The following is a 22,768-nucleotide window of genomic DNA, read 5'->3' as shown; positions in this document are numbered from 1 at the left end:
ACAATGGTACCATTCACTACAAGCAAAGCACCAGCCATTGCAACTGCTTAACATGAGTTTCTGACCTTGTATTTTCATCTAAAGTCAGCTTGGCTGAAATCCAGGCGCAGATATCACACTATAGGTTTCCAATCAAAATTCTTCTTCTAATTCCTATGGCAAATGTGAAGTATTTATTTTCAAAATTCTCTATTTTATGTCAGTGTGTGGCATCACTCCTGTCAACAACAAAATAGTGGGAGGTCAAGATGCCCCTGCAGGAAGTTGGCCCTGGCAGGCAAGCCTCCAAGAATCTGGCAGCCACGTTTGTGGTGGGTCCCTCGTCAACAAGGAGTGGGTGATGTCTGCAGCCCACTGCTTCTCCAGGTGAGTTAGCGTGAGATACAGGTAACATAAAGGTTCTAGCACAAAGGAATATGTAAAAAAAATATATTAAAAAAAAATTGTAATGCAGCTGAAATAAGTTGTTCAAAATGTAATTGTCCATTAATTCTGTGTTAATCTTCTATTTTGTCACTTTGATGTGTCTTCTTTTTTTCTCCAACAAAGCGCAAGCCCAAACGGTTGGAGCATTATCCTTGGTCGACGGAACCAGCAGGGCAGTAACCCCAACGAAGTGTCCACAACTGTGGATGAGATCATTTTACATCCAGCTTACAATGGAAGCACACATGACAACGACATCGCTCTGCTCAGACTCTCCTCACCAGTTAACTTCACTGATTACATCTTTCCCATCTGTCTGGCAGCAAGTGACAGTGTTTTCCACCAGGGCACTGAGAGCTGGGTGACTGGCTGGGGCAATGCCAATGAAGGAGGTGAGGACACGTTAATTATCCATTGTAGGAGATGTTGATGAGATGATGTCTTATGTGAAACAGTATCCCCAGTGGCCACAAGTGCACATAGATTTTTATTGTTATTATTACAATTGAAATTGACAATTTAAAGATCTCCCATTACTAGTCTTTTGTTTCCTTCAGATCCCCTACCCCCACCCCAGACTCTGCAAGAAGTGGAGGTTCCAGTTGTGGGGAACACAGTGTGACTGCCTGAATGGGGTCGCCTCAATCACAGACAACATGCTCTGTGCTGGTGTTCTGGAAGGGGGCAAGGTTTCATGTCAGGTAAAGTCCATGCTAACCTATCTTCTTGTTCTCCTTGGCCTAGTTTTTCTAAAGTTTTCTGATTGAATTTCGGGAATCAGATAGTATTAAATGCATGGAAATAGTATTCATAGGGCCTCCTGAGTGTCGCAGTGGTCTAAGGCACTGCATCCCAGTGTTACAGCAGCACTACAGCCAGGGGTTCGACTCTTAGCCGTGACCGGGAGTCCCATAGGGCGGCTCACAGTTGGCCCAGCGTCGTCTGGGTTAGGGGAGGATTTGGCCAGAGGGGATTTACGTAGCGTTTTAGCAACTCCTTGTGGCGGGCCGGGCACCTGCAGGCTGACTTCGCTCGGCAGTTGAACAGTGTTTCCTCTGACACATTGGTGCAGCTGGCTTCCGAGTTAAGCGAGCGGGTGTTAAGAAGTGCAGCTTAGCGGGTCATGTTTCGGAGGACGCATGACTCGACCTTCGCCTCTCCCGAGCCCGTTGGGGAGTTGCAGCAATGAGACAAGATCATAATCACGGAATTAGGGAGAAAAAGGGGGTTAAAATAAAAAAAGAAATATAATTAATAGAACGGGCGTCCCCATTCAAGTCAAAGATACACCCATCCTATTTATTCTGTTTCTATGCATGAAATCTGATCAGATAACTTTTGTAGAACTGGGCCCTGTTCCAATCCATTTCCTAGAGCCTGCCTTCTTTTAATTACTTTGAGAGACTTACCTTGCTCTATCTTCTCAGGGTGACTCAGGAGATCCAATGGTGGTTGAACAGAACTCCGTCTGGGTCCAGTCTGGTGTTGTTAGTTGGGGTTATGGCTGCGCTCGGCCTAATCTCCCTGGGGTCTACACCAGTGTCCCCAGTTACCAGTCCTGGATCAACTCCCAGATCAGCACCGACCAGCCAGGCTTTGTGTAGTTTAAATCCAGTGGGGAAGATGCTGACAGCAGTTACATCTGTCCTACTGTCGACCCCACTGACACAGATTCAATTTTTGATAATGGGCAGAGTTTGTTCGGCTCCCTTTATATGCTGAGCGCCTTGTTCATTATGGTGTTTCTTACCATTTAAAGAATTGATTCCTACAATCAAGGGCAGGGTTTTATTGGCAGCCTGAGTCCATGTACTATTCGTTCGGGAGATTTTTCTTTCATAGTAAAGGCTGATGTGCCCTGGGATAACAAGAGTGGGGAAGGAGGTAGCCTAATGCCTAAAGTTCTATCCAGTGTATGTACAATTACGTCTTTGAGTTACCCCAGATCTGCTCCCCTTTTCCCTGGGCACATCTTCCTGAGTGAGTGTTGTTTTCAATGGGCCTTACTATTGTATTGATTTATTTGTGAAGATGGATAACTTGAAATATATATTTACCTATTCATTTAAGGGGCAATAAGAGATTCAAACAAACACACACCCTGCTTTGGTTAACAGCTGAGGGATAGGGCTGGAGAAATGTAACTCAAATTCATAGACAGAGCTTTAGGTGCAAGGAGTGACTGATGGCTTTAACAATGTTTTGTAAGGTTTACAATGTTGCTTTACAATGATTTTGTTTACAGACAATAGAGTAAAACATGCTTATATTTTCGCTTTTGATGAAGTAAGACAGTTGCACTAAGGTCATGAGGAATTTTAAGTTGTATTGTTCTAGAATGAATGGCTATATATCTTTAAAGACGCACTCCAGTCTCCTTTTCATTTTTCATTACTTAACAAAAGTCACATCTCAGTAGGTGGTCCAGGTATCCTCATGACATTGCAAAAGGGGGAGTCAGATGAGGTCCAGTAAACCCATCAGACCAACTTATTTAATGGCCAACTCTCGAAGTTTGCAGTTGTCTAAAAAAAAACGAAAAATTGCTGGAGAGTGTCTTATCATTTAAGTCTAAAAATGGTTGTACCATTCCCAGATTACCCATTTAATATTTAACAAATTACATATCCTTTTGCTTTGAAAGCTGTATAACAATGCAAAATCAAAGATCTTTATGGCCTAGTGGTTAGTGGCGCAGGCCACAGAGCACACGTTGTGTCGGCGTGGGTACTGCCTACATGACACACTGTTGTCTCTTGTCTTTCCTGTCTCCTCTTTCTATCTTCCCTATCAATGAAGCATGGGTAACACTATATTTTAATCAGGTTCACATTTTAACCAACCCTGAAGAAGGCACTGCGTTACCGAAATGTTGGTTATGAGGTTTACCCATTAAATTGTTGGGCGCATACATAGTGCAACTTTCTTTATTTGTTATTATACAGGGCACACATTTTGACCACTACTAAGTAGTTTCTAAGTTGGTATGTACTGTACCAGTCAACTTTGGACACACCTACTCATTCCAGGTTTTTTTTCCCGACTATTTTCTACATTGTAGAATAATAGTGAAGACATCAAAACTAAGAAATAACATATGAAATCATGTAGTAACCAAACAAGTGTTAAACAAGTCTAAATATATTTTATATTTAAGATTCTTCCCATAATGCTTGTTGACTGAACATTCTAAATTACCATGGCAATTATGCATCACAGTAGTAATGAGAACAGGACATTTCCTGAAGTAAATGTGTGTGCTTGCTAGTTTTGCGTATTTATGGTTGTGAAATAGTAGTAGCAGTGGTAGTCACGGCAGTGGTAATGGTATTAGTAGTATTGGTAATAATAGGGTTTTCATAGGCTATGGATTAGTTCTAGTGACATACTGTATTTTGAGGTGCTTTGTAGGTGTGGAGTTAATATAGTGGGATAGTATAGTAGGCTACAGTGAGTGCTATAGCATCATAAGCGATAGAATGTGTTTTTTAGCTCTCAAATATTTTAGTTTGAACATTCTGAAAGGGCTGTGGCAGTGATAGTTTTGAATGTTAGAGCCTGCACTCCACCATTGAAATGAATGGGGACACAAAAAGCTTTATAGTTCATGAAATATGAATGGTAGCAAAAAGCTGTGTTGAAGCCGTCTAAGTTGAGTCGGTCTGCACATTTCAACCTTGTAAAAAAGTGGAAACGCTTCAAGAGCAGTGGCGAATCAAAATGTTGCCTTTGAAGTCTCTGGAACTTTTTTCCATATTTAAACAGTTATATTTCAAAAAGTACAAACAGCATCAACATTCTTTTGACGAGCAATCTAAGTTGAGTTGGTTTGATGTTTGTAACGGTTCAAAAGCAGTGGCGAATCCAACCACTTCCCATTCAAGCATATGGAGCTTTTATGCACCTTTAAAACCGTTACAGTTCAAAAAGTTAAAATGGTATCACAAAGCTTTAAACAAGCAGCAGTTGGTAGCTTTTATGGTTTTGGTACTAATGTTGGCAATGGAAGGCAACTTATGAGAAGTATTAATCATTTCTAAAGTCGGCTTGGCTTTCAGCAAGCATACCTAATAAATACTTTGAGAAAACATAATAAAACCAGAACGTCTTTAGGTAAGGAGCCATTTCCTCACATTGTATTTGTCTCAGTTTTGAGCAGGTGAAAGGTCACATCCAGAACTACTTACAGAGCCTAGAGAAGAACATCTTGGAGAGGGAGGATCACACTGAGCTCTACCTGCTCTTTGTCAACTGCTTCCAGGTTACACAGACCTCTACAATATTACTTTACACATTAATGACATTCACATTTATATTGTAGTCATTTAGGAGATGGTCTTATCCAGAGCGACTTACAGTTAGTGCATTCATCTTAAATGCCCAGTGCAGTCAAAAATTAGTTTTTACTGTGATTTGTGTCACATTCTACAACAGCTGATTAAACTAACACTGTAAAGTGTGAGGGTTAGTTCAAGAAAAGAAAAGAGTGTTATTTTATTTTTTTATTTTTGGGGGGGGATTTGATTGATCGATTGACTGATTGACTGTTTCTTGTATGTCAGGATTCCCTGCAGTGTTCTGGAAGTTTAGTGATGGAGGAGGGGAGAGAGCAGCAGAGGAAACTGCAGGAGGACACACTGTTCCTGGGTAGGCTAGCCAGGAAGCAGATCCCTGGAAGACTGGAGGACCCAGCTGAGTTCCTGCTGAGCATGGCTCGTCTGAGGCTCTGCCTGGGCACCGCTGCCCACCTGCTACAGAAGGCTGTGGCCCAGGGTGAGTAATATAGCAGACTGGGGATTTATTGTCACTTAAATCGTAGATTGAGCCTTTTAATCACCATTAACATAGCCTAGACTGTAGTACCATTTATTCAACTGGAAGCATTGTGAATATTTTATGAGGTCACTTCATTTTATTTAGTCTCGTAAATGTTTTTTTTTTTTAAGTATACATATTTTTTATATTTTTTTTGCATGCATGTTTTTATGCTCCATCTGTTACATAGTTGAAATTCTGTTATTAAATATGAAGTACATTTCCAGATACTGCTGGTGGGGCAGGTGATGATGTGGAGGCTCAGTACCTGTCTCAGGTGAAGGCAGTGTGTGAGTACGGAGGTAACGACTGGTTCAGAGTGTTCCTGCTGAGAGCGGTCAATAGACAGGCGGGGATAGACTGTGTCCTGGCCCTGATGCACAGATCCTCATCCTGGGGATGGGCCTTCCCTTCAGAGGTCCTCCGACTCCAGGTACTACCAGACTGGATATTATATTATTTCTAGTTACTTACAGTGGAATTCTTTGCTATTCCATCTAGTTGAGGAAGCCTATTATGATCTCCTCTTGCATTAACCATGGTGACAGACATCCTCGAGCAAACAACATAACAATAATGAGGTACCTGCAAGATGTGAGGTTGATCATGATCATCCTATCAAATTAAATTAATAATAAATATTTGTTGGCCAAATGCTGTCCACACTTTATAGGCCCTTACACATCCTACTTTCACATGTTGTGTTTCTCAGAGGCTGATTCCAGCAGAGGTGGACCGGTTCCTGTGCTGTGGTCCGTCGTACCAGGCCCTGAGGGACGGGGTGACTCAGGCCCTGCTAGACGCTCATACTGACCCCCTCCGGACAACACTGCAGGTCAGCGTCCTTACCACACATCCCTGGAACATAGAGATGTAGTTTATCACAGTGTTCTAAAAAATAGTGTTCTAATGGTGTTACCCTCTTTACATTGTACGTCTTTTTGATAAAAGTGTCTGCTAAATGACAAAAATGTTCTTTGTAATGTCAAAGCTGCGACATTGGAGAAAGACACAAACAAGCTAAGGGGGACAGTCAATAAGATTGAAACCTAAGTTAATGAACTTAAAAAGGAGAACATCATTCTGAGAGAAGCCTTACTTGACATACAGACTAGATCCATTAGAGAGAATCTTTTTAATTAATATTTTTTTACTTTTTAATGGTACGTTTACAAACATATATTTTGATAAATAGAATTGAAACTTGTGTCTCATTATGGTAAGGGGTGAAATAAGTTTAGCCAGTTATAATTGTTATGGCTTATATATAATAAGAAAGGATGATCAGTATTTACCTGGCTAAAAGAGAAGGAATATAATATCTATTGTTTACAGGAAACGCTTTCAACAATTTTAGATGAAGTTTTGTGGAAAAAGGACTGGGGGGGGAATATATTTCTCCCATGGGCAAAGAATTTCAAAAAGGGTGATGATATTAATTAAGAGTCATTTTGATCCAAATGTGCAAATTGTCCAAACAGATCATCAAGGTAGTTGGATTATTTTAAATATGTTATTGGACAATAAACAGACATGGCTTATTAACCTATACGGTCCAAATAATGAAGCTTCTTTGAAAATATATATAAGAATTTATCAACTCTACAAGCAACACTAGACTCTTATTATTTTGGTGAGGGATTTTAATAGGGTTTTAAATACCTCTATGGACCATAAAGGAAATCACACTACAAACTATCACCCTCAGGCACTTAAGGAAATCATGAATGTCATGGATATATTGGAATTAGTGGATATATGGAGGCTTAAATCCCCTGACCTAGTGAGATACACATGGCGGAGGCTTAATCAAGCTAGTCGTCTTGATTACTTTCTTATGTCATTCTCTCTGGCACCAAAAGTTAAAATAACTGTTGATAGGGGACAGAATGTGGTCGGATCATCACATCATTGGCATATATATTACTCTTACAGAATTTCCACGTGGGCGAGGATATTGGAAATTTAATCAAAGCCTACTGGATGATAACTTGTTTATAACTAGGACTATAACTAGGACAGAATAATTTATAACTGACTTTTTCCGACATAACATAGGTACAGCAGATCCCCTTATGTATGGAACACTTTTAAATGTGCCTTTAGAGGCCATGCAATTCAGTACTCATCTGTAAAACCAAAGCAATTTAGATCAAAAGAGTCCATATTAACAAAGGAAATTGAAGGACTAACAGAACAGTTAGATAGCAATAACAACTGTACCATAGAAGCACAGAATAAGTTAAAGGAAAAACAAAAATAAATGGAGGAACTTATTCAAGAAAGATCCAGTGTAATATTTTATAAAAAATAAAGCGAACTGGATGGAATATGGGGAAAAATACACCAAATTATTGTTCAATCTTCAACATAGAAATGCTACCAATTTTTGGTTACAAATGATGGAGTCACGCATGATTAGCCAAATTATATTTTGAATTAGGAAGTAAAGTACTTTAAGAATATATTTTCATTTCATCCCCACTAACCGGAGCTAAATGTATGGATTTTTTCCCTATTAATATTGTCAAATTACATCTGTACAGAAAGACTCATATGAAGGCCAAATTACAGAGGAGGAACTTCTTAATGCAATTGAAGCCTTTAAGGCTGGGAAAACTCCAGGGCTGGATGGCATACCAGTGGAAGTATACCAACCTTTTTTTATATATACTCAGAGGACCATTATTAGCATGTTTTAATCACCTATATAAATGATAGATTATCAGACATGCAACAAGATGATCTGATTTCATTATTATTGAAACAGGATCCAAGTGGTATATATGAAGATCCAGTCCATTTAAAAAATTGGAGGTCTCTTACACTTCAGTGTTGTGATGCAAATATTCTAGCTAAATGCTTGGTGCATAGATTAAAAAGGTATTGTCAGATATTATTAATCCTAATCAGACATTTTTTTTTACATGGACAATACATTAGAGATAATGTAAGACAAGTACTGGAAACAATATAATACTATGAAATATCGGGGATACCAGGCCTGGTTTTCATAGCTGATTTTGAAAAGGTTTTTGATAAAGTACGACTGGAGTTTATAGAAAATGCCTTGAATATTTACATTTTTAGAGCCTCTTATAAAATGGGTTAAAGTTATTATTGTAACCCTAGGTGTAAAATAGTAAATAATGACTACATCTCAGTAGTTTTAAACTGTCAAGAGGAGTAAAACAAGGTTGTCCACTATCGTCATATCTATTTATTATTGCCATCAAAATGTTAGCTGTTAAAATTAGATTCAACAATAATATTAAGGGATTAGAAATCCGTGGCTTAAAAACAAAGGTGTCATTGTACGCTGATGATTCATGTTTTCTTTTAAAACCACAATTAGAATCCATCCACAGCCTCATAGAGGATCTAGATACTTTTGCTAACCTCTCTGGATTAAAACCAAATTATGATAAGAAATGCGTACTGGATCACACAAAAAAAAACTTTTACATTACTGTGTAGTTTACCAATAAAATGGTCTGACGGGGATGTGGACATATTCAGTATACAAATCCCGAAAGAAAGAAATGATCTCACTCCAATACATGTTTATAGAAAGTTAGCAAAAATAGATCAACTCTTGCTACCATGGAAAGGAAAATACCTGTCTATTTGTGGAAAAATCACTTTAGTCATATCACAGTTTACCTATTTGCTTATGGTTTTGCCTACACCAAGTGACCTGCTTTTTAAATTATATGAACAAAAATATTCAGGGCAAAATGAAAAGGGCCTATTTATATAACGAATATGAATTCGGGGGGCAGAAATTATGAAATATTAAATCATTATAACTCTCACTAAAGGCATCAGTCATTCAAAGTTATGTTTAAATCCAAAATGGTTCTCTATTAAATTGGTAGGAATGTCTCACCCCATGTTTAAGAATAACCTTTATTCAGATTACAACTGCTCACTTTCGGTTGTTTGAAAACGAAATCATCTCCAAAATATCGTTTTTTTTAAACAAGCCTTAGAAAGTTGGTTGCAATTTCAGTTTAATCCACCTGAAAAGACAGAACAAATAATACAACAAATATTGTGGTTAAACTCAAATACACTTATTGATAAAAAAAAAAACAATAAAAAAATTCGATAAAATGTAAAATATATATATATATATATATATATATATATATATATATATATATATATATATATAATTTTTGTAAATGACATCATAAATATGACTCGTTGAGTTATGTCACACATGCAGCTAACACAGATATATGGAAATGTCTTCCCTACCCAAAATTACAACCAACTAATTGCAGCATGACCACAAAAATGAACGAGGCAAGTAGAAGGGGGAAAAAGTAAGGAACTTGTCTGTCGGCCCTGCATTAAAGACCATAAATGGTTAAAGAAAATTGTACATTAATTGTTTATGTTTCATTGAACAAGAATGGGAAACGGTGTTTAAACCCTTTATTTACAATGAAGATCTGTGAAGTTATTTAGATTTTTACAAAATATCTTAGAAAGACAGGGCTTGTATATGTATGTATATATGAGTATATGCATGAATGTTTATGTATGCATATGTATATGATTGGGTATGTACATTATGTATGTATGTTTATGGATATACAGTTGAAGTCAGAAGTTTACATACACCTTAGCCAAATACATTTAAACTCAGTTTTTTACAATTCCTGACATTTAATCCTAGTAAAAATTCTCTGTCTTAGGTCAGTTAGTATCACCACTTTATTTTCAGAATGTGAAATGTCAGGATAATAGTAGAGAGAATGATTTACTTCAGCTTTTATTTCTTTCATCGCATTCCCAGTGGGTCAGAAGTTACATACACTCAATTAGTATTTGGTAGCATTGCCTTTAAATTGTTTAACTTAGGTCAAACGTTTTGGGTAGCTTTCCACAAGCTTCCCACAATAGGTTGGGTGAATTTTGTCCCCCATTCCTCCTGACAGAGCTGGTGTAACTGTAAATGTCAGGTTTGTAGGCCTCCTTGCTCGCACACACTTTTTCAGTTCTGCCCACAAATTTTCTATAGGATTGAGGTCAGAGCTTTGTGAGGGCCACTCTAATACCTTGACTTTGTTGTCCTTAAGCCATTTTGCTACAATTTTGGAAGTATGCTTGGGGTCATTCTCCATTTGGAAGACCCATTTGCGACCAAGCTTTAACTGATGTCTTGAGATGTTGCTTCAATATATCCACATAATTTTGCTTCTCATGATGCCATCTATTTTGTGAAGTGCACCAGTCCCTCCTGCTGCAAAGCACCCCCACAACATGATGCTGCCACCCCCATGCTTCACGGTTGGGATGGTGTTCTTTGGCTTGCAAGCCTCCCCCTTTTTCCTCCAAGCATAACGATGAACATTATGGCCAAGCAGTTCTATTTTTGTTTCATCAGACCAGAGGACACCAAAAGGTACGATCATTGTCCCCATGTGCAGTTGCAAACCGTAGTCTGGCATTTTTTCTGGCGGTTTTGGAGCAGTGGCTTCTTTCCTTGCTGAGCGGCCTTTTCTCTGAGGTCTTGGCTGAATTCTTTTGATTTTCCCATGATGTCAAGCAAAGAGGCACTGAGTTTGAAGGTTAGTCCTTGAAATACATCCACAGGTTCTCCTCCAATTGACTCAAATTATGTCAATTAGCCTATCAGAATCGGAATCTTCTTCTTACATTTTCTGTAATTTTCCAAGCTGTTTAATGGCACAGTGAACTTTGTGTATGTAAACCTCTGACCCACTGGAATTGTGATACAGTGAATTATTAAGTTAAAATAATAAGTTAAATAATCTGTCTGTAAACAATTTTTGGAAAAATGACTTGTGTCATGCACAAAGTAGATGTCCTAACCGACTTGCCAAAACTATAGTTTGTTAACAACAAATATGTGGAGTAGTTGAAAAACAAGTTTTAATGACTCCAACCTAAGTGTATGTAAACTTCTGACTTCAACTGTATATATTTACCCCCCAAAATATATGGGGGATTGGAAATGATGCAGACAATTACATTGATGGAAGCAACAATCTTTCTGCAATCGACCTCTGGTGCATTCAAGCATTCAAGCATTCAAGATAATCACTGACTGACTGTGTTCTGTTTCTTTTATAGAATCTGAGCTGCTCCAGAGCTTCAGCCCAAGTTCTCCTAGTCCTGGCTTTGTTCAGACAGGTCACCTGTCGCTTCGCATCACCTGATTTCAAAATTCACCCCACTCCACAGGTGACCATTCTCAATTTATAGTAAACTCTAGGCAGTTTCCTAGACACAGATTATGCCTAGTCCTGGACTAGAAAGAATTCTAAATGGAGATTCTCCATCGAACGTTCTTATTAGTCCAGGACTAAGGTCAATCTGTGCCTGGGAAACTGTCCCTTATTGTAATAAACTCATGTGCTATGAAATTAATTTTTTCCCCTGCCTTCACCTTACAGGAGACAAGGAAACTGGATGACTTCCTGAAACACAGCCTACCAGGTGAATTCAGAGAGCTCTGCACAGCGCTGTTATCAAATCAGATAGGTGGACTCCAGATCTCCCAGATTGTCCCACCTCAACGGCGCCTCCTTTTGGAGCTCCTGGTCCATGCATACGCTGTGCTCCTCAGTGAGACTACACTGCTGGCTCCACTCCACCAGATAGCCTCCCAGCCTCAAAATATGACGGTGAGTCACTCTTTTCTCTGATACACTGATTCCCAAATTAACCTGCCCCCTTGGCACTTGTGACTAAGGCGTAAGGGATATCTCTACAAGTGGGGTAGGGGCTGGGGTTGATACTGTAATAAGATCATTGAGGCGATTAACCAGTTGTCCCACAGGGCTCCTATTTGCCCACCATGCCAGATGATCACACTAGTGAGGCACGCCAGTGGATGACTAAAGAGAGCAAAATCAAGATGTACTGTAAGTATTTGCTGGCAAATGTATTCTCGTATTGCATTTGACATCATCATCACTTGATGATATGCAGTAGTACTTAATCGTTTTACCATTTTGATTGCAGTTTGTGCCAACGGTCATGCGTGTTTTGTTGGAGAGGTGAGAGATATTTTCTTGTTTATTTTGTAGATATCTCATTTAGCAGTTTCTTCCTATAAATTTGACTCTGTTCTTCTTCTTTATCTTAGTGCGGGAAACCAGTGGCAACATCCAAATGCCTTGACTGTGGTGTTCCAGTTGGTGGTGTTGCTCATAACCCAGTTGATGGATTTACTGCTGCTCAACAAAGGTCCTTTGCTTAACCGTCTCTCCCAATATACAACTGAGAAATCTAGTTTATGAGTTAATGCCACATTGACCTTTGACCTCTGTGTGTGAATTTAGTGTGGGGGATCAGACCAGGACTGGTCATATTTTGGGAGAGGCTTATCGTAGGGCTGAGGCCCCAGAGAGACAGATGTCACCAGCCCAGTCCAGTATCCTTCGGCTGCTCAACCACCTGGCCATGCTGCAAGGGACCATCAAAAACTACCAGGTAAGGCCCGACCAATATCTCAAGCTAACATCAAGTAGTTGGAATAGGTATCACAAGAAACCTGTGCTCGGAAGTACATTGATCACTTCTGGACAATATCTCAAGGAATTATCAACTGTTGAAATGGGCATAAAGCCATTATGTCGGTTAAGTTAACTGCGTGATAAAAAATAATGTTTCTTTGTCTGGGCAGGCAGTCAGTCAGATGGTCCATCCTGGTGTCCAAGATGTCCTGGGGTTCATGTGGAGCCACCTTGAGAAGGACATGGAGGTGCTGGGTCGGACACTGGATCAGAACATGGACAACACGGCTGTTATAATTCATCTGGTTCTCCAAGCCTGTCTGGAGTTCACTGCAGGTGATTACACTTTTCTTCCATGTTGTTTTAATAAATAGTTCCTACAAATAGTTTTACAAATATTATATAAAAAATATAAATAAAATGTTCCCCACAATTCTTACAAATGTAATGGTTGCACCTCAGAGTATTTGAGTGAGTTTGTGACTTCAGCTGAACCAGGTTATCGCCACACAAGACCTGACCTGTCCTCTCGACATGGACGGGAACAGTGGGAGAAACTGGTCTGTGATGCAGTTATCAACCCAATAATCCAGGTATGGTCCAACTGGGATTAGTTTAGGCTTCTGGTAACACTTTATTTGAAGGTTTGCAGGGTACGTACATAAGGACTTCATAACACAGTCATACAGTATTCCTGGTGAAGGACTATACTGATTTGGGACACTAAACTACGTCCAATCTTTTTATTGTACCTATTAACCCACCCATTTGATCTCCAGCATCTAAGGAGGAAACTGGCTGAAGCTCAAGTCAGTATCAGTGCAGATGACAGGCTGGGTGGAAGCCCACTGATGAGACTGCTCTATGCGGACCCCCGACCCATGCTGCCCCTGCTGCCCTCCCTCTCAGACTGCCCCACACACCACTCCTCCTTCTGGAGCCTGTCTGAAACCCTCACCGTGGAGCACTTCTCTCAGAGAGTGGACCAGGAGCAGGGAAGCAACACCGTACCCCTCCTCAAACTCTTCCTAAAGAAGGTAACTGGAAATGAAACTGATCAAGAATGGGATTCAAAAGACGAAATCACTCCATTCCATTATATTGACCTTCATCATGTGACATTATGTTGTCCACATTATTACCTGTTTATAGAGAATGGAGTATGTTATGGGAGAGTTTCCATACTTGTCAGTGTGCTTAAAGATATGTTTGTCTGTGTATGTATTTGTGTTTGTCCACTGTAGGTGCTGTGTGTGAGACAGCTCCACCATCTACCAGAGCTGGCTGCCTTACAGGCTGACTTGTCCAGAATGTTTCCCCTGACAGCTGAGATGACCAGTCAGAGCATTGCCCAGGTGTTGCAGCACATACCAACAGGTATGTGGGAGTTTTTATTCGGGTTGATCAATCAATCAATCAATCAACCACTCAATCAATGAGTCGCCAAACTATACCACTGTAGGGTACCAGAAGAAAGTGCTGCTTGGGAGAATGAAGGTCTTCATGAATGTGTGGAACTGCCTTAGGATGGATGTGGCCAACAATGGTATGTACAGAAAGCACATTTATTCCCCACTATATACTAACCACTGTTTTGGGTCAGTGTATGGGGAATCTTGTCGGATAAAATAGTCCTGTCTGTGTCTTTTACCTTTATTTAACTAGGCAAGTCAGTTAAGAACAAATTCTTATTTTCAATGACGGCCTGGGTTAACTGCCTTGTTCGGAGCCAGAATAACAGAATAACAGATTTTGTTTTTACAATGTCAGCTCGAGGATTCGAACTTGCAACCTTTCAGTTACTAGTCCAACGCTTTAACCACTAGGCTACCTGCCGCCCCATCTAACTCTGTGTCTTGATGTGTGTGTACTGTGTGTGTATCGCATGTGTTTTGAGCAGCAGATTTAGGTGTGACACCACAGGTTTGTGAGAAGGAGCTGACCATGGACAGCTCTGGGGAGTTCCTGTCACCCTGTCGTCACGGTCCAGGGTCCTGCCTCCAGATTCTGGTCAAATTCCTGTTAGAGACTCACAACAGCTTGGTCAGAGAGGTTAGGAGACTCAGTCGCCATGACAACAGGTTAGTCACACCTACCAAACTTCTACTTTTGATCATTTGATTGGCTAATATATGGACCTTGCGACTTTGATAGGCTATCTCAGACTGAGTAGGAGCTGATCTAGGATGAGTTTCTCCATTTAAATCATTATGATTAACATCAGCACTCCTACTCTGAGTCACTCCTACTCATCAGCACTCCTACTCCTACTCTGAGGCACTTTATGAATATTGGCACTGGTTCCCCATCCCATTCATTATGATTTAAAAGTCTAAACTGATCCTAGACCAGCACTCCTGCTCTGAAACTGATCCTAGACTGGGCCCTGAATCTTAACTGTGAGATGTTTTTCTTACACCCCTGCAGTGCCTACAGTGTTCCTCTGGAGGGGGTGTCAGAGACACAGTTGACCCTGTGCCACCCTGAGAGGGAGCTGCTCCCCCTGGTGTTATCCCACTGTCATTACACACTGAGGACACGCAGGGAGACAGACAGCAGCTACAACCTGATGGACATCCAGGCACAACTGGCCCGCCGCTTCCTAGCTGGGAAACCAAGCATCCAAGCCGTAAGAGACAAAACTTTGCGATATCATATTTATACAATTATTGTGCATTCGTTTTGAAAGGGGTGCTCACGAGCCAAAGCGGGTCCATGTTTTTTGTGTACTACCACGTCATTCAATTGTGTACTACGTCATCCATTTCGTATGATATGTTACATGCTGCAAACATATATATATTTTGCAACATATATTGCAATTCCTATGATATGTTACGAATCCAATTCGTACAATATGTTACGAACTTGTTGTGCTTAAGATCCAGGAATGCATCTTTAAGATAGCTAGGTAAGACAACCACATACTGTATAACAGTCATAGTAAGTAGTTTCCCCCTGTAAAGTCGTTATCAGCAAAGGCAATGCTAGTAGGAAAATAAATTCAATTTTTTTTATTTTATAAAATACATTTACAGTAGCAGGTATACTAACCAGGCATGTATTTGCAGGACACCTCAAGATACTTGAACAGATATCAGCAAGACTTCTCAGTAGTCCTTGATGAAGTCAGGGCTAAGATACCTCAGGTAAACATATGTTTGCGCTCAGTTTAAGACTGTATCCTTTTTTTTAAAGCATTGAAGTCATGCCCAGCCCCCATGGATTCAATACCAACCAAGAATGTACGCACACAGGAGTTTTCCCCAGTGGCGTTTGAAAGGGCCATTTTGTTTCAAGGTCAAATTCCTAAACCCACCATACTCCACTCTGTTTCCATTCACTGGGCTGGGAGGTAGTTAGTCTCCCAGGCTATGCGTCACTGTGTCCAGCTCTCTGCTTACAGTTGTTCTGTCTGTCTGTCTTTTTGTTTGTCGTTCTGTCTGTCTCTCTGTCTGTCATTCCATCTGTTGTCCTGTCTGTCAGGAGTCACTGAAGGGCTCCGTTAGCTGTGCTATGAGGACAGGACTGCGTTCATACACTGACGTGTGTGACGCTGTGTTTGCGGTGGAGATTGGCCTGCGGTTCCTGGGGAAGACTAGCGGAGTGCCCCAAGCCCCACTCTTGTCCTACCTGACTGAGTCACTCAAGATGGGCCCACAGATCTCTAGCAGTGTAGCCAAGGTAGAGTAACTATTAACTCCAGCAATGTCTCCACCTAATGCCCAGAGATGCAGTAATTCGTGTTTATTCCTTGTATCTATTTTTGTCCGGGTAGATTATGCATGTGCTCTCCTCATGACTCTCATTCCTAAGGCACAAATATACTACTATATGTCAAATATATGTTATAGAGAGACCACTATTACAGAGGTCCCCCTGCTTTGGCCCTTTTAACTGTACCCCTCTCACATATCTCTGTCCCAGGTCCTTGGAGAGAGCAGACTGGAACACAGCACATTCACCTGGCAGCTCCTTACCTCCTGGAAGTCTGAGCTGATGTTGAGCAGAGGACAGGTGAGTTAACATATAGCCCATACCTGTTTCTCCACAGGTGAGTTAACATATAGCCCATACCTGTTTCTCCACAGGTGAGTTAACATATAGCCCATACCTGTTTCTCCACAGGTGAGTTAACATATAGCCCATACCTGTTTCTCCACAGGTGAGTTAACATATAGCCCATACCTGTTTCTCCACAGGTGAGTTAACATATAGCCTATACCTGTTTCTCCACAGGTGAGTTAACATATAGCCCATACCTGTTTCTCCACAGGTGAGTTAACATATAGCCTATACCTGTTTCTCCACAGGTGAGTTAACATATAGCCCATACCTGTTTCTCCACAGGTGAGTTAACATATAGCCTATACCTGTTTCTCCACAGGTGAGTTAACATATGCAGTACACATCAAATTGGCCAGCATCGATTTTTCAGTGTTACATTTCTAGTGTTGATTCAGGCGTTCTGTAAGAGTGGAATTAACACGCAGTGGTGTAAAATAACCCCCAGTGTTGGTGTTAACAACCAGAGTTATTGTTTAACACTGTGGAGAGTAAAACAGTCATGCAGTTAGTTACATATACCAGTTCTAATCATAACAATAAGTGAGTTGAAATTATCCCTACTGATCTTTTTATATCAATGAATCTGTGGATAGACCGAGTCCAAATCACTTTTAAAGACCAAACCAACAATACAAATTCTGTCAGTGAAGTGAAACACCCCGTCTATGACCACATTTGGTAGTTTGTCAACCCTTTCACCCACCTGACCCTTGACCTCTGTTTAACCACCTCTGGTTGACCTCAGGTACCACATGCAGGCGGTCAGCCTCCGTCTGAGCTGTAAATCCAGGCAACGAGTGACATTGGACATGGCAGGCGTTGAATCAAAAACAAATGTTGATTAAAAAAAACAGAATTTCTGTTTATTATAATAATACATGGGATTTATATAGCGCTTTTCTAAGACTCACATATGCGTGTTTGAATCTCAGCTGGTACTCCTTGTAGATACTGTAGCTTAATTCATGTGCATTTCATTTATTATTTGTTTGCTTTTCTTATTTAACTCTGCATTGTTGAGAAAGAGCTTCTAAGTTGACATTTCACTGTCAAGTTTACACCTGTTGTATTCGGCGTTTGTGACAAATACAATTTAATTTGATTCAGAATTTGATTTAATGAAAAGCGAGTCTTGTTCTCCTCTTCTGATGATGTGAGTCAGAGATTTAATCTGATCTAGGATCTGTTTTTCTATTCCTAATTATATCACTTATATCACTGTGATTTATCTTGTGCTTGCTGCATATGGATGTTATGTGTTTGCAGGACCCGTTCCAGAGGCTGCCATCAGAGTTCCAGCAGAAGTTATCCGAGGAGGAGAGGAGAGAGCTGAGGGTCTTCTTCAGTGGGACAGACATTGACATACTCTCCCTGGAGCTGCATGAAATCCTCCTCCTGAAGACCAACACTCAGGCTTTTTCAGACCAGGCTTATCTACCACACTGGGAGTAAGAGCCCATTTTGTATTACATTTTTTTGCATTTTTTATGCATTATTATACAGAGCAGAGCTAGTGGGAAAGATGGTTAACACTGAGAGATGTGTGTGCTGTAGACTACCTAGGTCACAGTGGGGATAAGGGCCGTTTTGGCTGCTTTCTGCTTTTGTCGTGAACACATTGGCAATCCAGCTCTCACCATTTTTTATGGTCATGAAAAGTAACTGACAAAACAAACCTCTTATGTAATTAACAGTAACTGACAAAACAAACCTCTTATGTAATTAACAGTAACTGACTAAACAAACCTCTTATGGTCATTAACAGTAACTGACAAAACAAACAAAGACACTAAACATTTGTGGCTGAATGAAGGATTGGTATGGGGGCAAATGTCGCACAAATTTGTAAAACACATTATTTACAAAGCATTTGAATGATTTGATTAGCACTGCTGTCATTAACATCATTACCCACCTTTGGACAGGACTTTGATGTTGATTATACATTTTCCTGATCTTAAAAAATATTACAAGAAAGAACGTGTTCCTCTAGTATTTTCAGTGATTACCGCCCTGTCCTTAACCCTGGCCACACTTTGATGTTTAGACTAGAGGAATCTGTCAATCCGTTTATATGGACACTTTCATTCCCAATAAAGCAGGAGCAAACACTGAGAGACACACAGAGAGAGATCCCCTTGGGACATGAGGCGGGCCCTTTTGACTCCTAGGGGCCAGAAGGGTCCGGGGTGTGATGCTTACCGCCGCCCATCTGTCAGTGGAAAGGGACTTAAGTGATATACACTCAGCCGGCACAGGTCACCCCTGCCCCCTTACTAAACCAGCAGCTGGGGCTAGGGACTGAATAGGAATGCAGCGTGTGGTGAGGACAATGGGGTTGCAATGCTAACTGTTGCCTCCTCTCTTCCCCTCCTTCCTGTGTGTGTGTGTGTGTGTGTGTGTGTGTGTGTGTGTGTGTGTCCCACAGCATCAGGTCTACTCTAGACAACCATCTGGATAAGAAGAGACTCCCACCCATGCCTGGGCTTGACTCCCTACCGGAGGACATCACTTTGGACAAAGGGGCAGATATGTGGAGAATGGCTGTAGAGTTTAGAAAGAGATAAGAAGAAGATGCTGGTTTTGATGGTTGTTTATTATATGTTTATTTTTACATTGTGGCTTAACAGAGTTTGATTATTCAGCAAATATAAAGTTTGAATCCAAACAAGGACCAATTATGTGCCCTTGAGCAAGGCACTTTAACTTAATTGCTCCTGTAAGTTGCGCTGAATAAGAGTGTCTGCCAAATTACTAAAATGGCAAATGTAATTATGATTTTTTCCTGCCTAATGATGACATATTAGGCTATCTCTAGTTCCTTGGCTAACTTCATATAGGCAATTATTCCCACAGTCTTGTGTGTGAATATTGTCCATTATCTCTAAAGACCCTGTACTAGTTTACACCCATTCAACCTTTGACCAACAGTAAAAAGGGGTGTCTAGTAGCCTGTATGTTTTTATGCGTTGTTGGACCACCAAAATAAAGATGTTCTATTACAGCGAGTAACATTATATTGTCTATTTTACTTGTTTTCATATGTTCTACTTGAAAATAAATATATAAATGAAACAAATGTTCAAATTACCATAAACCGTGTTGAAACGTGCGTTGGTTAGTGCTCCCATGAATTAAAGTAAACTAATTTAAAGCTTATTTTTTCGCTTTCTGATTTGTTAAAATGTTATATCGTGACAACTGGGGCTGGGTAGGACGCAGGTGGTGGGGGTCACACCCCCCTCTTGCTAAATCAACCAAACAGTGCGTTTGGGGCACGCCCCGTTAGCCACTGCACTGCTAACCGACATCTCCACTCCACCTATCAGATCCTCTGGATTTCCAGGACGTTGTGTTTTTACCGCCAATCACAGTTCTCAGTAGGATGAGTTCTTGTATTTTCTGGTTGCCACAGAGAAGATGTTGCGGGTATTATTGTCACTCACTCTTTGCTTTGATGGAGCAAGTTCACGGAATATTTCTACGGAGCTGTGGTAACGAAGAACTATCGTATCTGACTGTTTGTAGCTAGCTAGCTACTATAGTGGATTTATTGAAGTTATTTCGCTTTTTCGCTTCGTAGCCAACATGTTGCTTTTCGCTTATTATGTGTAGAAAGATGAGAGCAAGCTAACTTAAGCTAGCTAGCCAGCCAGCCTAGTGCGCCACACACAGAAGGTTAGGCTGCACATAAATACTCATTTTAGGCATCAACCACTTGTTCAAACTAGCTTTTAGCAGACCCACTTGACAGGCTCCAGGCTTATAGTTAACGTTAGCTCTTGGCTTTTAGGTAGCTACTGTTAACGTGTGTTGATTTAATAAATCCGTGCCACCAAGACATACTGTAGCTATTCTCACTAAAACGTCACCATTGGCTTTGGAGTAATTTGCGATAACAACACAAGCAAGGTAAGTTTGCATGGCCGACTTTACGCTTATTTGTGGTTTTAACATTTCAATGTTTATCTTTGGTTCTCCTTATCACCCGTATTCCCCCCCTCACTTCGCACAACCAACCTATATCCTACACACTGATTCCATCGAAACATTGTAGCCAACGATATGATAGCTATCTGAAACCATGTTACCATGTTCCACTAATGTTAAGCAGGACTACAAGCTAGATAGATCTTGAGGCAAAGTGTCACATTTTGTCAATCCCAGGTGAACGACATAACCATGATGGTCCATCTGCATTGTATCTGCCTAGGAAGAAGTCTAAAACATTGAAATATATTTAATTGGGAACGGAGTGAATGTGGTTGAGGTGTGAATTCAATTAAAGTATTACTGTTATCTGAGTGCTACGGTTGTGACTACGTTGCCTAGGGCAACTAACAGCTGAAGAGGAAGTGGTTGACTGCATCTGCTCCTCTTAACTTGATCAACCTGCCCCAATCAGTTATTTTCCAATAGTTGTGTGTGTGTGTGTGTCTCCCTTTTTGAATGTCCATGTGTATCATGACTCTTCCTTTCTCCCTCTAACAGGCCTTGTCAGGATGCACACTACCCGTAGCCCATCGTCCATCCAGGCCGGAGGAACAGGGGATGCCCTGGACCTGTCTCTGTCAGGCTCCCAGCTCTCGGTGTCCCGCCGACCCAGCTCTGCCTCTCCAGGGAAAGTCTTCTCCCGCTCTGTGTCTGTCTCTGTAGCCAGCGAAGGCAGGGGCAAACGCAACACACTGGTGAGTGAAACCAGCAAGCAGTATGCATGGATGCAAGTTAGCCCTGTTTGTGACAGTTAGGCTTTTACTGTGTTAATATGTTAAAGCTGTGTTAGAGCTGAGATAGAATCTAAACTTCAAACCTTGTGTGGAACAAAGATACTCATGTTTGCCATATGAGTGTGTGCTGACATGACATTGTTTTAAGCAACAACAGATAACTAGGATGTCTTGTATTTAATTTACCTCTGTCGGCATTCTTGTCCGTAGGGTGATGCTGGGTTTGGCAGCTCCCGTTCTATCAAGAACCTGAGAAGGTCCAACAGTACTACACAGGTCAACCAGCAAGCCAACATCAGCCTAAGGTATCCTAGACCTTAAATATTTAGTAAATGTATGGGTGATCCCTGCAGGAATTGAACCCACAACCTTAGCATTGCTAGCTAACGAACTGAGCCACACATCACAACTTTTTCCTACATTGTCTCTATACAGCCAGCCCAGTTGACCCCATATTGACATTGTTTTTGTTTCGTTGACTCAGGTACTGTATATGTGCTGCAGCATGTATGACATTATTATTCAGTCGGAGATGCTTCAGGCTGGGCACAACAAATAATCTTAGTGTAATTATTCTGGAAAGTGATAAACTTTTGATGTGAATTGGAGTATTTAAAAGGTTTCCTTTTAGCTGTTTAACCTAGTTTAAGTCTGAAATATACATGTCAGCCCATATCCTACCATATGTGTTTGTCTGGATGGAACATGTTAGCACACACAGTATGTTTTTGTGACGATATGTGGAATTTGATTTAGCAGTTGGAAGAGCAGTATGTGAGTTAAGTGCAGAGTGGAGGATGGTGGCTAGAGCTCCATCGGCTTCAATGGAGGGAGGGAGGCTGGTCGGCTGACTCTTTAAGTCTCTCTTAGTCTCTCCTCGCTGAGCAACAGCTGGCATCCCTAACCATTCTTTAAAGGACTGTACAATGGGCATTGTGTCATAGTGGCTGCCTGTATTATAATTGGAGACCCAGGACCCGGAGCTGTTGTAGGGGAGCAGAGTCCTAGCTAGAGCTGCTTTGTCAGGAGTTGGAGGGGGAGGGCCATGGGGTCGGGTTACCCCACAGTAAGGAACCAGAGAAAGGAGAAGTGTGTGCAGCACAGCATGCAGAGATTCTATAGTCAGGCAGCTGCAGCGAGTACGCCCCCCCACCACCACCACCCACTGCCTTCTGGGATGCTGTTAGGGTACAGAGCTTAAATTAAGGACAATCTAATAGGCTGCTCCTGCTCTCC

The 22,768-nt window shown here is 40.9% G+C and overlaps 2 protein-coding genes across 7 annotated transcripts in view; both read left to right on the top strand.

The window, feature by feature from the left end:
• LOC139381701 (ring finger protein 213b) overlaps positions 1 to 19,822 on the top strand; it is a 70,685-nt gene extending 50,863 nt beyond the window's left edge. For 4 of the 5 annotated variants that reach the window (XM_071125417.1, XM_071125414.1, XM_071125415.1 and 1 more), the window contains exons 42-63: positions 4,576 to 4,687; positions 4,989 to 5,199; positions 5,469 to 5,674; positions 5,954 to 6,076; positions 11,350 to 11,460; positions 11,673 to 11,903; positions 12,059 to 12,143; positions 12,244 to 12,278; positions 12,368 to 12,468; positions 12,564 to 12,714; positions 12,908 to 13,073; positions 13,227 to 13,330; positions 13,517 to 13,774; positions 13,982 to 14,114; positions 14,200 to 14,283; positions 14,638 to 14,818; positions 15,165 to 15,366; positions 15,809 to 15,886; positions 16,224 to 16,421; positions 16,665 to 16,754; positions 18,072 to 18,253; positions 19,234 to 19,822. In XM_071125417.1, the coding sequence (XP_070981518.1) occupies positions 4,576 to 4,687; positions 4,989 to 5,199; positions 5,469 to 5,674; positions 5,954 to 6,076; positions 11,350 to 11,460; positions 11,673 to 11,903; positions 12,059 to 12,143; positions 12,244 to 12,278; positions 12,368 to 12,468; positions 12,564 to 12,714; positions 12,908 to 13,073; positions 13,227 to 13,330; positions 13,517 to 13,774; positions 13,982 to 14,114; positions 14,200 to 14,283; positions 14,638 to 14,818; positions 15,165 to 15,366; positions 15,809 to 15,886; positions 16,224 to 16,421; positions 16,665 to 16,754; positions 18,072 to 18,253; positions 19,234 to 19,372 (3,181 nt within the window). In that variant the 3' untranslated portion in view covers positions 19,373 to 19,822. Of the gene's footprint in view, positions 1 to 4,575; positions 4,688 to 4,988; positions 5,200 to 5,468; positions 5,675 to 5,953; positions 6,077 to 11,349; positions 11,461 to 11,672; positions 11,904 to 12,058; positions 12,144 to 12,243; positions 12,279 to 12,367; positions 12,469 to 12,563; positions 12,715 to 12,907; positions 13,074 to 13,226; positions 13,331 to 13,516; positions 13,775 to 13,981; positions 14,115 to 14,199; positions 14,284 to 14,637; positions 14,819 to 15,164; positions 15,367 to 15,808; positions 15,887 to 16,223; positions 16,422 to 16,664; positions 16,829 to 17,087; positions 17,245 to 18,071; positions 18,254 to 19,233 lie in introns of those variants that run through there. The other variant, XR_011628573.1, reaches the window with a different exon arrangement.
• Positions 19,823 to 20,218: 396 nt separating this feature from the next.
• LOC139381708 (centrosomal protein 131) overlaps positions 20,219 to 22,768 on the top strand; it is a 58,762-nt gene continuing 56,212 nt past the window's right edge. For both annotated transcript variants that reach the window (XM_071125435.1, XM_071125434.1), the window contains exons 1-3: positions 20,219 to 20,717; positions 21,297 to 21,493; positions 21,743 to 21,837. In XM_071125435.1, the coding sequence (XP_070981536.1) occupies positions 21,308 to 21,493; positions 21,743 to 21,837 (281 nt within the window). In that variant the 5' untranslated portion in view covers positions 20,219 to 20,717; positions 21,297 to 21,307. The remainder of the gene's footprint in view (positions 20,718 to 21,296; positions 21,494 to 21,742; positions 21,838 to 22,768) is intronic.

This window comes from Oncorhynchus clarkii, chromosome 23 (genome assembly GCF_045791955.1).
Source record: "Oncorhynchus clarkii lewisi isolate Uvic-CL-2024 chromosome 23, UVic_Ocla_1.0, whole genome shotgun sequence".
Taxonomy (NCBI): domain Eukaryota; kingdom Metazoa; phylum Chordata; class Actinopteri; order Salmoniformes; family Salmonidae; genus Oncorhynchus; species Oncorhynchus clarkii.
Note: the sequence above shows the minus strand (reverse complement) of the source record. Positions and strands in the feature narration are given on the sequence as shown.